The sequence below is a fragment of the Oncorhynchus mykiss genome, chromosome 5, assembly GCF_057628025.1.
Source record: "Oncorhynchus mykiss isolate SJ-2025 chromosome 5, ASM5762802v1, whole genome shotgun sequence".
Classification (NCBI taxonomy): Eukaryota; Metazoa; Chordata; class Actinopteri; order Salmoniformes; family Salmonidae; genus Oncorhynchus; species Oncorhynchus mykiss.
In genome coordinates, this window is record NC_143026.1 from 58,494,387 (window position 1) to 58,508,496 (window position 14,110).

General features: G+C 39.9%; 1 protein-coding gene across 14 annotated transcripts in view; it reads right to left on the reverse strand.

Annotated features, from left to right (window-relative positions):
• cdc14ab (cell division cycle 14Ab) overlaps positions 1 to 9,964 on the reverse strand; it is a 49,779-nt gene extending 39,815 nt beyond the window's left edge. For 10 of the 14 annotated variants that reach the window (XR_016496176.1, XR_016496175.1, XM_090235336.1 and 7 more), the window contains exons 1-4: positions 9,450 to 9,964; positions 8,900 to 8,990; positions 8,418 to 8,493; positions 4,615 to 4,707 (exon numbers count right to left, since the gene is read on the reverse strand). Coding sequence is in view for 12 of the 14 variants with exons in the window: in XM_090235336.1 (XP_090091462.1) it covers positions 4,615 to 4,707; positions 8,418 to 8,493; positions 8,900 to 8,990; positions 9,450 to 9,546 (357 nt within the window). In the remaining 2 variants the exon portion in view is untranslated. Of the gene's footprint in view, positions 1 to 4,614; positions 4,708 to 6,748; positions 6,794 to 8,417; positions 8,494 to 8,899; positions 8,991 to 9,449 lie in introns of those variants that run through there. The other 4 variants (XM_036977919.2, XM_090235333.1, XM_090235329.1 and 1 more) reach the window with 4 other exon arrangements.
• Positions 9,965 to 14,110: the final 4,146 nt, after the last annotated feature.

The following is a 14,110-nucleotide window of genomic DNA, read 5'->3' on the forward strand; positions in this document are numbered from 1 at the left end:
TGCAATACTCTTCCAACAACGTTACCAGTCTCCCATTGGCCAATACAGGAAATGTATTCTGCTGCCGCTCTGCACACACAAAGCTTGTTAGCTATCTCTGGTCCAACGTTAAGCCAACGCTCTGAAGGATGCGAGTCACTGATTGGTGCTCTATAAGCACTGATTGATTAATGTTGAGCTATATATAAAAACAGGTTTAAAAAGGAACGATATAAAATGTTACTTTATGGTTTGAACTGGTTCAGAACTTTTTGCTTGTTGGAAATGTGGAATGGAAGGGAAACAAATGTATTGTTCCATTCAGAACGAAACTATTGAAAAATAATTTGTTCCAACCCCTGCGTTGTTTACAGAGTAAAACAGCTTATATAGTTTGGCTTCTGAAGGTACAACATTTAAACTAAGCTCATGAGGCATTTATAAGTTATATTCGTCAATAATCAATGGGTACATATCATTAATTTATAAATCCCTTAAATAGCTATATCCCCTATAAAAAGGAGTCTACCCAAAATCCGGAAACTCCCAAGTTATTGCATACATAGGAAAACAAGTTCAGTGGAGTTTAATTCTTGAAGTTGCAGGTGTTCTTATTGTGTTATTACCATTGCACCATATAATGTAAACATAAAGGCCTAGATGTGCTCTACAGGTTAGCATACAGTGCACTCTGAAAGTAGTTAGACCCCTTGACTTTCTCCACATTTTGTTACGCTACAGCCTTATTCTAAAATGAATTCAATAAAAAAAAAAGTTCCTCAGCAATCTACACAGAACACCCCATAATGACAAAGCAAAAACAGGTGAAAAAAATTATGCACCTCTTTTTTAAACTTATTTTTTACAGAAGTATTCAGACCCTTTGCTATGAGACTCGAAATTGAGCTCAGGTGCATCCTGTTTCCATTGATCATCCTTGAGATGTTTCTACAACTTGATTGTAGTCCACCTGTGGTAAATTCAATTGATTGGACATGATTTGGAAAAGCACACACCTGTCTATATAAGGTCCCACAGTTGACAGTACATGTCAGAGCAAAAACTAAGCAATGAGGTCAAAAGGTATTGTCCGTAGAGCTATGAGACAGGATTGTGTCGAGGCACAGATCTGGGGAAGGGTACCAATATTTTTTATAGCATTGAAGAACACACTGGACTCCATCATTCTTAAATGGAATAAGTTTGGAACTACCAAGATTCTTCTTAGAGCTGGCCGCCTAGCCAAACTGAGCACTCAGGGGAGAAGGGCCTTGGTCAGGGAGGTGACCAAGAACCTGATGGTCACACTGACAGAACTCTAGAGTGCCAGACGGAAGCCAGTCCTCAGTAAAAAGGTACATGACAGCCCACTTGGAGTTTGGCAAAATCCACCTAAAGGACTCAGACCATAAGAAACAAGATTCTCTGGTTTGATGAAACCAAGATTGAACTCTTTTGGCCTGAATGCCATGCGTCACATCTGGAGGAAACCCAGCACCATCCCTACGGTGAAGCATGGTGGTAGCAGCATCATGCTGTGGGGATGTTTTTCAGCGGCATGGACTAGTCAGGATTGAGGGAAAGATGAACGAAGCAAAGTGCAAAGAAATCCTTGATGAAAACCTGCTCCAGAGCACTCGGGACCTCAGACTGTGGTAAAGGTTCACCTTCCAACAGAACAATGACCGAAAGCAAAAAAGCCCACAACACAGGAGTGGCTTCAGGACAAGTTTCTGAAGTTTCTTGAGTGGCCCAGCCAGGGGCCAGACTTGAACCCGATCTAACATCTCTGGAGACCTGAAAATAGCTGTGCAGCGATGCTCCCCATCCAACCGGACAGCGCTTGAGAGGATCTGCAGAGAAGAAATGGGAGAAACTCCCCAAATACAGGTGTGCCAAGCTTGTAGCCTCATACCCAAGAAGACTCGAGGCTGCCAAAGTTGTTTCAACAAAGTTCTGTGTAAAGGGTTTGAATACTTACGGAAATAAAAAAAATTATACATTTGCAAAAAAAAAATCTAAATACCTGTTTTTGCCTTGTCATTATTGGGTATTGTGTGTAGATTGATAAGCATATATATCTTTTTTAATCCATTTTAGAATAAGTCTAACGTTAAAGAAAATAAAAAAAGTGGAAAAGGTCAGGGGGTCTGATTACTTTCCGAATGAACTGTATATACCCTATTCATTTATGACGGGGGGGGGGGGGGGTGAGAGACAACCGACATTGTGCCACCTTACATTGCGATTAATAGACACAGGCTATTTAATGTTTTGGGCTAATATGAAAACAGAAACCAACTAACGGTCCCACTCAGATGTTCGTGATAAACAATCATTCAATAAAGTAAAGTTAAGCTACTTACTCACTAGATACGAAAAAGGAGAGAAAAAAAAAATCAAGGACACCAGGGTTTATGGGCATCAAAATCCCTGTGATTGCAAAAGCAAACTAACTTATTATCATTACGTTCCTCAATTTCTGTAAGAATTGTCATAACGTATTCAAATTCTCTGCAGCACAAACATTCCTCATTCGAGGTATTGGAGCATAATTGCCAAAACTGCACCACCAGTCTGTTGATCCTGGGCATGAGTTGGGTCAGTGGTGCAGCTTCTGCTGCGGCAGCGACAGCCAACTGAAGCTCAATTTGCCTCAATTCTTCATCCAAATACTCAGGCTCAAATAAATACGGTTCGACGACACCGGTGACTTTCCAGACTTCTTCACAACTTGCGAGTATTTTGTCGTCAGACAGATTTGTAGGTTGTTGTTTACCTTGTATAAACTAATGTGTAACGCGGTCTACACTTCTCAGAAAAAGAAAAAAACATCTGGGAATAAGGTCATAATGTGAAGTTTCTACATAGCAGGGATTCCCCCGAGAGCACACATGCACAGCTTTTATCCATCTCAGCTACTGTGGCAGTCGCCAACATAAACCAATTATATAAATTAGGGAAATTGTTTCAGGTGTAAAAGTACACATTTCCTTACTCAAAACCACTAATAATTTTGACAAAAATAGCTAATTTGGACATACGCTTTCAATACACAATTTCTGAATCATCAATTCACTGGCAATGGAGCAGAGCGAGGCCTGCATCCAGCAACGTCACGAGTCACGTGAACCTTTTATGCAGTGGTTTCAGTACAGCACTACATGGAGAAAGGGGGAGGGGGGGACAAACTCCACTTAACTAGTTTCAATGTACAGAATAACTTGGGAGTTTGTGGATTTTGGGTAAACTTATCCTTTAAGGTGAGTGGATCAACTCCTATTTGTTGTTAGAAAGTGCAGCACAACAAATTCCTTCCCGCATGGATAAATATTGAAGAGCATCTGACCATGTGTTAATATGGCTAGTGTCTAGACACGCTGAGAGGACAAAGCTAGCATGGAACCTTAAGTACAGCTGTGCATAGGACAATATGTTATACAGGGTTCACTTCAGGGGTGTCTGTTGTTTGGGGAGGACCAGGGGGTATTACGGCATGCAACCTTCCTCCTGCCACTGCTATCCAGGATAGGAACCCAAATCCAGATTATAATCCAGCATGCCCCCTGCTGCAACGCTGCTTATTAATATCTCCTCCCAGAGCTATGTGGCCTGCCTTGCCTGCTATCAAGACAGAGTGCTACAGACAAAAGGCCCTATTCAATCGAACCCAGGCCAGCAATACAATATTACTTGGGGATTTAGATAGGCTAGCTAGTTAAGAAACTGTAAACATGGTTGAGATACACAACTGTGGTTAATCAACCATGCGTTTGGACATTAAGGGCCAAAACCAGAATGAAGCCCGATATAGCATATATCGTGCTTACCTTAGAGGGTCAAGTTCAGGTTTATTAAAGCCTTTAGATGCTGGGCATCACAATGGAAATATTCAGAGAAGGGCCTTAAGTTATATACAAAAGGTTGTCATGACCGATGCTGACCCCTCCGTCTGTTCCCTTGGTGTAAAGACTGGGCACAGTTCACTAAGTGAAACACTACTGACCCACATTGCCGGAGATAATCATCATGTCATCTGTCATAAGCCATGTCATCATCACAGCACAGCAACAGAAGCACTACATAAATCCCCAAGTTTACTGCCACGTGACAGAGCAGCCAGCTGGCAGGGGATGCCGTCACACATTACAGTTAAGGCTGGTATCTGATTGGAAGCGAAAGGACAGCCTTCAACCATGGATGGCTGGCAGCAAGGGGCCAAATGAATAGGGCCTAGTGCAACAGGAGCTGCTGGGCATTCAAAAGGGCTGGAAGATAGAGCCATTGTGGCAGGACATTGAGGACAATAGGGCTGACTATATATAAAATCAGCAGCTCCCATCCGTTTCTATTCTGACTCCAAGGGAGTAGGAGAGATCTGGCTGGCATGGCTAAAACTGCAGGGGTTGTCACCTTGAAGTTAGCCAGCACATACTGAAAGAAGCACTCAAAAAGGCCTTGATTGACAACAATACCGGAAAATGTGCATCGGCCCATCTGGGTATATTGATACTAAAGCAAAATGAGTTGAGCTGCATTACTTAGGGAGGTGCAGCATGACATAATGCCCCAAAATACACTATTCCCCTTGCATAACTTTCTTTCCCTGCAGTGAGCGAGAGAGAGGACACTCACAGCATAGGCACCGATTAAAACAGCAGCGTTGGCCCTTTTCCGCTGGTCAAAGCTGGTGTAGTGTACGATTCGCTTTCTGGTCAGTGTGAAGGACTGCAGACAAAAGGAGAGAACACACGTAAGGGGAAAAAAAACAACCATTAAAACATCATCACATTAAAGGTATTTAGATTAGAACAATTGATCAAGATATCCACAAACACTGGATGAGTCAAACTCAACCAAACCATGTCTAAACGATGGTTAGGTGACCATAGGTTATACAGTACTATGCATGATCATGTATTTATATAGTGGCAGAAAATAGAAATCAACAACGATGAACTCGTCAGCTTCCTATTTTCTACTCAAGAGAAAGATGCAAGAACATGGCAGTTTGAGCTAATTAAAAGACCTGAGAGAACATCTAGTTCTGGCTTGTATATGATATTACTCAAACAAAAGTTTTTTTCTGCCATTGAAATCCTTGGGCGGGCCGGGCCGCCTAACTGTTTTCGGGACACCCAGGACAAGCTATGAAAAAATATTTAAAACTTTTAAATAATTTTCACAATGGAAAAAGGCTTTCTGTGTAAACTTAAAATGACAAAAAAAAAAGTTAATTATAACAATCTTTGAGAACTAACAATCACTAGCTAGACAGTCAGGGAGAATTGAAAAAAAAATCCAAAACCAATTAATTTTGCAGTATTGATTTTGTTATGTTTCAGCAAAAGAACAGCATTAGCCAAGGCAAAATGTATAGAATTGCAGGAGATTTGCTTTAAAACTGCACAAATCTCTCAGCGCCATGGAGAAATTTGTAGAATTGCAGGAAATTGGCTTAAATTCACTAAATCCTCTACACCGCCAAGATGGGGGCCGAAACGATGGGCCGACACGCCCACTGCCTCGCCCACCCCCTAAGCACGTTTTTGAGTCAGAAAAACCCTGATATGTTCAGATGCAGACAGGATGTCATCACCGCTGGCAGGACAGGTGGGCTGCAGGTGTGTGTGAAAGCGTGTGCCATGTTTTCGTTCAGAATCACTGCCAGAGGGGGCCAAAGCACTTGGAAGCAGCAAAGGCAAGCTAGAAGATAGACACAAATCCAGTCGCTGCTACATAGGCCTAATCAGAAATGTGAGGAGCAGCATGCTCAAGTCTCTATACTAATTGAAGTGTGGTATGGAAATTAAACTGTACAGGCTTGTAAGGATGACCTCAGTCTTTTCCTCCGAGAGGAAAACATAGGCAGCAACTTCCATTGGACGGGTGTGGGAGGAATATTTTACCATAGCAAAAGACATCGGGCCTGGTCATGAATCAATACCATCATCTAGGCCTGAGGGAAGTGACCTACTTGTTGCATTTATGGCACCAATATGCTAGTGTTTATAGAGAAATTAAATTGCTATATCTTAGAGAAATGTAACCATGAAAACATAGCCTATATTGGATTCTGGGGAAAACAGACTTAATCTGCTGTAATTTTTTCACTTTATATGCAAAATACTTCAGACTATCTAACAAGGTTTGCTAGATGATGTAGGTCTAGACCTAAAATAGTAGGCCTAAACCTCCACGATATTGAAGCAATACACGTGGATGGATTTGATTTATGGTTTTGAGTCTACTCGACTTCACAAATGTAGTGAGCAGTGACAGACGTTTACACTTGCTTGATCCTCTCTGGGTAAAGGTCAGGGCAAAAAAAAAAGTTGAAATGCATCACTAAACAGGTTAAGTTAAATGAAACCGAGGCCACGCCATACACATGCATGAGTGGTGAGAGGATGTGGAAACAGGGTAGATGAGTGGGGGCAAAAACACAAATCAAATGGACTCAAGTCCAACAGGTGTGGGATGGTCAAAGTGTAATTGTCAAAGGGACAACCTGACTCATTTCACAGACATTTCAGCCTCCAAACTGTTTCATTTCAGCATTTCTCAATCAGGGTTGTCCACTTTTCCTTGTATTTCTCTCCAGACAATACTCAGCTTGTCATGCAGCAGACTCAAACCAGTGAGGTTCAAAGGAATGCCGTCCCTAAGGCAACAAGCTGTTCATAACACAAACACCGGAGGGCGAAGCGCAGGGGCATGGACAGAAATGGGGCAGTGGTAAAAACATCATGCTTGCTTGAGACTTTACCTTCAACATTGACCAACATCTACATATGACAGACCTACAGATTGTCTGCATCGATGGAAAATTGACAGGACAAAAAGACAGACGCAGACCTCTATTAATGACACGATCTGAGAGTTACATTCACAAGGTGGTAGAAGGACATGAGTTAGACAAGTGGTTTTCAGCTGGCTTTGCCTCGGGACCCAAATTGTTCCAAGTTGTTTCAGTCGTAACGCAATATTCGTGTGGCAAAAAATAATCACCAAAATACAATCTGAAAATGATTTTTAATGCTATATTGATAGTAAATGTAGCAATTATATGTCAACGGAACAATATTCCCACCTCTTTCAATTTCAATAATTAAATGATGCTAATATTCTTGATTAAGAATGTTAATAAACTCTGGTTTGAGACCACAAAATCAAAGAAAATATTGATAATACTGTGAATGAAGGATGAATTTTAAAAAGTCTGAAGTAACATTATTTAAACATTTTAATTCATAATTTCTACACAACTTCTACCTGGTTTATGTAATTTAAGGTCAGACTGGAGTATTTAAAATATATATACATATTTTTTTTTTTACTCAGTCACCCTGCACCCATCCAGTTGAGAATAACCGAGTTACACAAAAGCGATGGGACCTCCCCTTGACTAGGGTCTTGTGAAGGTTTTGGCCTGGTGGGCCTTTTAAAAGGGCAATTGAAAGCTAAAATTGAGTAGACCTAGATAGAACTTCACACCACCTAGACCCCACTTAGATTTGAAGATAATGTAGATGGCTGAACAAGCAACATATCTGGAGAATTTATGTACCCTGAATGTCAACAAGAAGTCATAAATACTCAGGTTAGCCTAACAAACTAACCATGTAAAATCATGGCATAAAAGTGAGTTACAAATCGTAAACCACAACAATGTAATGACTCCTGGATAAAAGCCAGGCCCTGATTGAACTCGAATTCTAATGCACATCAACAAATAATAACAAAGGTAGATCTATAAACAAAATGCCTCTCCTGTTACCAAAAGTGGTAATAACACTCCCGATTTCACTTGCACCAAACATGACAAACAGTATCATCTAATCATTATTTTGGGAGACTCCAGAATAGACAAGAATATAGCTGTAGCTTATACTACAAGTTGGACTAGATTGTGGTGTTGTGTCAGCCCAATAAAACTGCTGAGCAACGGGGAGCAATGAAGGCCAGCTTATCCCGGCATCTCCAATGACTCTCTCTGCCCGAGGGAAAGTGACAACGCAGCTTTGGGACAGGTGTAGGGTGGCTAAAAACAGAACACCAATAACTTCGCCAAAGCCCTAATTTACATGGTCTGAGGACTTTTGTTTTGTCCATTCATTCCATTCCTACCCTTCAAGTTTCACAATGCGAGGCACTGTCAAACAGAAAAATGTTTGGTAGGGCCTATGAATTTATTATTGTCCTTGCAAGTAACTACACTAGGCGAGTAAAAAATGTGTGGGTTTTGTAATTATCTAATAACTAACCCCATAAACCACACTACTGTATGCGTTGCCATGTTTTCAAATGTCACAAACCTTGCAGTTGTCAATTAGGGTGTGGGAGGTAGAATTACACAAGTGGTTTTGTTGTCACAGATGCATTCTGTACATTCTTACTGAGGGAGGTAAGGCTTGAGATAGAGGCACATGACTTACCTTCAGCTTTTTGTTGAGTTTACAACAATATCTATACAGCATGGCTAGGTGGAGGGGTCCAAAATCTGCATAGAAGCTGAAATATAATTAACATTTAAAAATGTCAGACTACTTATTTAAATTCTTGATATTCTAAATAGAAATGTCTAATACAGAGATGACTAAGCTATCCTATTCAGTAATTTACCCCATCTGCTATATGTATTATCAATTAAATATGTGTGTATTGTAACCACAGCGGGGAGGGTTAACCTTGTGTAAACCATTGGTCAACCCCAAGCAGAGTGGAACACAATGGTTTTATTAATCTGCGTTGGAAAACGTATAATGAAAAGCTGTTACATAATTGCAATGAAAGCTCCCTCAACAGCCCAAGCGACTTGTTGCCGCTGTCCAATAAAGTGTAGCTAATCAAATGCACTGAAGCGAACGAAAGTGAGAAGAGATTCTGGGAGGGAGAACACACACAAAAAAAAACTTACTTTTCATAGATAAATTCGTCATCCGTGCAGAAGTAGTGTGTGTTTGCAGTGCTTTTTGGTTTGCTTCTTATGGTAGCAAAATATAATCGATCTGAAAAAAAAAACATGGATACATTTAACAACAAACATTGCGGGACCATAAAAAAACCCATCCACCACACACTTTACAAAGGGAAGAATGCGTTTATGGCAACATTGTTTTACTCATGCTACTGTCTCTCTCGCTTCCCGCAAGCGGTCATTAATAAGTAGCGTGACTTGCCGTAGAAAGCTTGCTACGTTCAAGCAAATGTCAGTTTTAAACTCAAAATGGCAGATTAATTCGCTAGTTTCATTTACTTTGAAAGGAGTTAAATATGAGTAATCAAGTTTGCAGTTCTCGAACACATGTGTCAATCACAGACAGAGAGGAGCCTGACCAGTACATTGGCTCGCTCGCGCTAACTAGTTAGTAGCCAGGTTGGCGAAATACTAACGTTATTGAGTTGGCTAACTTGATAACTGTTAGTTAACGTTAGCAAGTTCACACAACTACCTCATTTCCACTTACCTTTTATAAATTCAGAAGCTCCTATTAATTCTATGTCGTCTGCCATTTTAAACAAAGTTGAAAGAATAGCAGAATGTTTAAGACTGTCGAGAGGCATCGACACAGACAAGTTGCAAATACCAACTAAACTGGGAAAAGGTTAGTCTGATACCGTTATCTAGCTATCTATATGTATTTTTTAAAGTACAGTAATGAAGTTAGCTGGATAGACAGAAGCTATCCTAGTTGCTAACCACGCACTTTGCTCTACTCTGTCTAGGCTGAAAGAATAGATTACACGTCATTTGGACATTCCGATTCGAAATCCATGCCCAATGATAAAGTGAAGCCCTGCAGCAAAAAAATATTTGCATGCCTCTTGGTTTCATTCCGCGCTGCGTTAACTCAAGAAAATATCAATGCATTACAAACAACAGACGTCCTCTTCACTTCTTTCCCACACCGCACAAATCTTTTCCCTGCCATGATTGCGGATAGGGCGTCACATGGTATCCATCCAATCACCACACAAAGGCACGTTGCTAGGTCACGTCTACCTCAACCAATCAGCGATCAAAATCACTTGTACCGATACTCAACAATAGAGTTAAGGGCATAGTAAATAGTATAATAAAAACTATAACAGTATGTGTAAGCAACACTGTGTAAACAGGCCTATTTGAGTAAGACACTTTGTATGCCTGTTCAGCACGGCCCAGTGAATTATTGACAAAGTTATATCTGATAGGAAATGCAAAATAACATAATGAGAATGAGACGCTATTAAATCTCCCGTGAGCAAATTCTGTGTGCAACTGACCAAATTACACAATATTTGACTTCTGAGTTAACAGAGATGAATTAAGCAACATGGCCCGAGGGGGGTGTGGTATACGGCCAATATATCACGGCTAAGGGCTGTGCTAAGGCATGACGGAGTGCTAGAACACAGCCCTTAGCAGTGGTATATTGGCCATATATCACAAACCCCCGATGTGCCTTATTGCTATTTTAAACTGGTTACCAACAGTGGTGGAAAAAGTACTCAATTCTCGTACTTGAGTAAAAGTAAAGATACCTTACTAGAAAATGACTCAAGTAAAAGTGAAAGTCACCCAGTAAAATACAACTTGAGTAAAAGTCTAAAAGTATTTGGTTTTAAATGTACTTAAGTATCAAAAGTAAATGTAGTTGCTAAAATATACTTAATTATCAAAAGTAAAAGTACAAATAATAATAAAAAATCCTTATATTAAGCAAACCAGACAGCACAATTATCTGGTTTTGTATTTATTTACAGATAGCCAGGTCACACTCCAACACTCAGACATAATTTACAAACATGGCATTTGTGTTTAGTTAGTCAGCCATATCAGAGTCAGTAGGGATGACCAGGGATGTTCTCTTGATAAGTGTGCGAATCGGACCATTTTCTGTCCTGCTAAGCATGCAAAATGTTACAAGTACTTTTGGGTGTCAGGGAAAATGTATGGAGAAAAAAGTACAGAATTTTCTTTAGGAATGTAGTGAAGTAAAAGTAAAAATTGTCAAAAATAGAACTAGTAAAGTACAGATACCCCAAAAAACTACTTAAGTAGTGCTTTAAAGTACTTTTACTTAATTAAGTACTTTAGACCACTGGTTACCAACATAATTCATGTTTTGTCATACCCATGGTATACGGTCTGATATACCATGGTTTTCAGCTATTCAGCATTCAGAGCTCGAACCACCCAGTTTATAAAATGCTATATAAACCACCACTATTGGTCCATGTCAAGCAGAAAGATTTGTACACTTTTGGGTAGCAAAGGGTTAATCGTTTTAAATTGTTCCCCACAAGCCCCTGACCAAATTGATATGATAACCTCTCCAACAAAGTAGCTTTCTATGTTTTTCACACATTTATACTGTATATGTTGTAGCTACAATAGAATGTTTGCTGGCTGACAAAATAATGTTGACACAAATTAGAATGTTCGCATACTAATTTAAAATGACTATTAAACAACAATAGAGCATTCTACATACACTATATGACCAAAAGTAAGTGGACACCTGCTCGTCGAACATCTCATTACAAAATCGTGGGCATTAATATGGAGTTGGTCCCCCCCCCCCTTTGCTGCTATAACAGCCACCACTCTCCTGGGAAGGCTTTCCACTAAATGTTGGAACATTGCTGCAGGGACTTGCTTCCATTCATCCACAAGAACATTAGTGAGGTCTGGCGATCAGGCCTGGCTCACAGTCGGCATTCCAATTAATCCAAAAAGTGTTCAATGAAGTTGAGGTCAGGGCTTTGTGCAGGCCAGTCAAGTTCTTCCACACCACTCTCTACAAACCATTTCTGTATGGACCTCGCTTTGTGTGGGGAGGCATTGTCATGCTGAAACAAGAAAAGGCCTTCCCCAAACTGTTGCTACAAAGTTGGAAGCACAGAATCGTCTAGAACGTAATTGTACTGTATTCTGTAGCGTAAGATTTCCCTTCACTGGAACTAAGGGGCCTAGCCCAAAGCATGAAAAACAACCCTAAACCATTATTCATCCTCCACCAAACTTTACAGTGGACACTATGCATTCGGGCAGGTAGCATTCTCCTGGCATCCGCATTCTCCTCTGTTAGCCTTCTCCTGGATTCGGCCATTGGACTGCCAGATGGTGAATTCATCACTCCAGAGAACGCGTTTCCACTGCTCCAGAGTCCTCCGAAACATGACACGCCTGCCCCCCTACTTCTTATCACACTGCTCTCTTAACCCTAATGTCAGATGCACCACTGTCAGAGGAAACACCGCTCGACTGATGACCGGAATCAGCTTGCACAATTTGATGACATAGTACACAAAAAAACAGGGACAACTTTTGGCTCCTGAGCACCTCTTTCAAAACTACTGGCTGAAATTATTTTTAAAACGTTTGAAAGTGCTTCTTTAACAAAAGGTAAATAAACATGTTTTGCTTTACATAACTTTTTGTTGTTGTTTTACAGCTAATTTCCTGCAATTCTACACATTTTGCCTTAACTTATGCCATGTTAATATGATATCTGAATGAGAGTGACTAACAAAATTCATTGGGGTTTCCCTGGAGATCAGGTCCTCTGGGCACGTGCCCGGTCGGTAATTCGGCCATGATTATTACAAGTTAAGATCGCTGGCTAGACTAAGTAACCAATTTAAAAAATGTTAACTGACATGGGCTAATTGAGTGACTTGTCAGTGAGTGACATATAACAAGAGGAAAACTGCTGGTGAATAACCAAGTTTCCAAATGGAAAGGTGTGCTCTGCCATCTGTTGAGTTGTCTCAGTGTGATAATGCAAAGATTTAGGTAAACATACATTGGTGATTCATAAGCTCTTCTGTCCCTGACCACCTTAAAACGATGCTCTGTAACCTTCAACCTTGCATGTTATTTAATGAAATATGTTACCTAATCATTTTGTAGCCATTAGTTCAGTGGTTCATTAGTTAAAATACACATTTAATTGAAGTTATGCAATTGGTGATTAGAAAAAAAGCCAGCCTTTCAGCAATTGGACTATTGCTGATGCCCTCGACAGCCACTAACCATTACACATTGCAGAAGCCCTAAACTAAACTATACAATTCTCCATAAATAGTGGAACTAGACATCATCTATAAAGGCTGAAGCTTTAATACTTCACTAGCTATGTGAGTTGATGCCCTCATTACCGGCAGTTTGTTAGAATGAAGTGTATATGACAAAAGTGTGCAAAGCTGTCATCAAGGCAAAGGATGGCTACTTTGAAGAATCTCAAATGTTAAATATATTTGGATTTGTTTAACACTTTTTCGGATACTACATGATTTCATGTCTTATTTCATAGTTTAGATGTCTTCACTATTATTCTACAATTTAGATTTTTTTTTTAGTTTTTAAGTTTTTAAAAAATTAAGAAAAACCTTAGAAGGAGTAGGTGTGTCCAAACTGTTGACTGGTACTGTATATAAACTATTGCCATATCAAAAACAGCATGTTTTCAATATTAATGTTAATATTTATCAATAATAATACATTAATTTAAGAAATTGTTGAAATCAAAACACTACTCATATTAGAGCAAGTGGTAAAGCTTCACATGACACCAATATTTTCTCTGTAGCACAACAGATGGAACTATATGGTGTTTTATTAGGAGGCCTGAGTAAGTTATTTCTCAATTATGTTTTAAGATTCAAATGTCAAATATATGTCAAGAATCCTTCCTCCAAAGGACCCTTCTATGGATACAATTGTGAAAATCCCCAAAATCATGGTCCTGTTTTGTTCTAGTTTTGTGAGGAATCACCCACATATAACAGACATACTTGGGCATTTTGAAAATGGGCCCCTGGGACTGAGTATAGACTAAATCTATATGCCCTGAACAAAAATATAAACACAAAATGTAAAGTGTTGGTCCCATGTTTCATGAGCTGAAATAAAAGATCCAAGAAATGTTCCATATGCACAAAAACCTTATTTCATCCCTGTTAGTGAGCATTTCTCCTTTGCCAAGATAATACATCCACGTGACAGGTGTGACATATCAAGAAGCTGATTCCACAACATGATCATTACACAGGTACACCTTGTGCTGGGGACAATAAAAGGCCACTAAGTTGTGCAGTTTTGTCACACTACAGAATGCCACAGTTTTGAGGGAGCATGCAA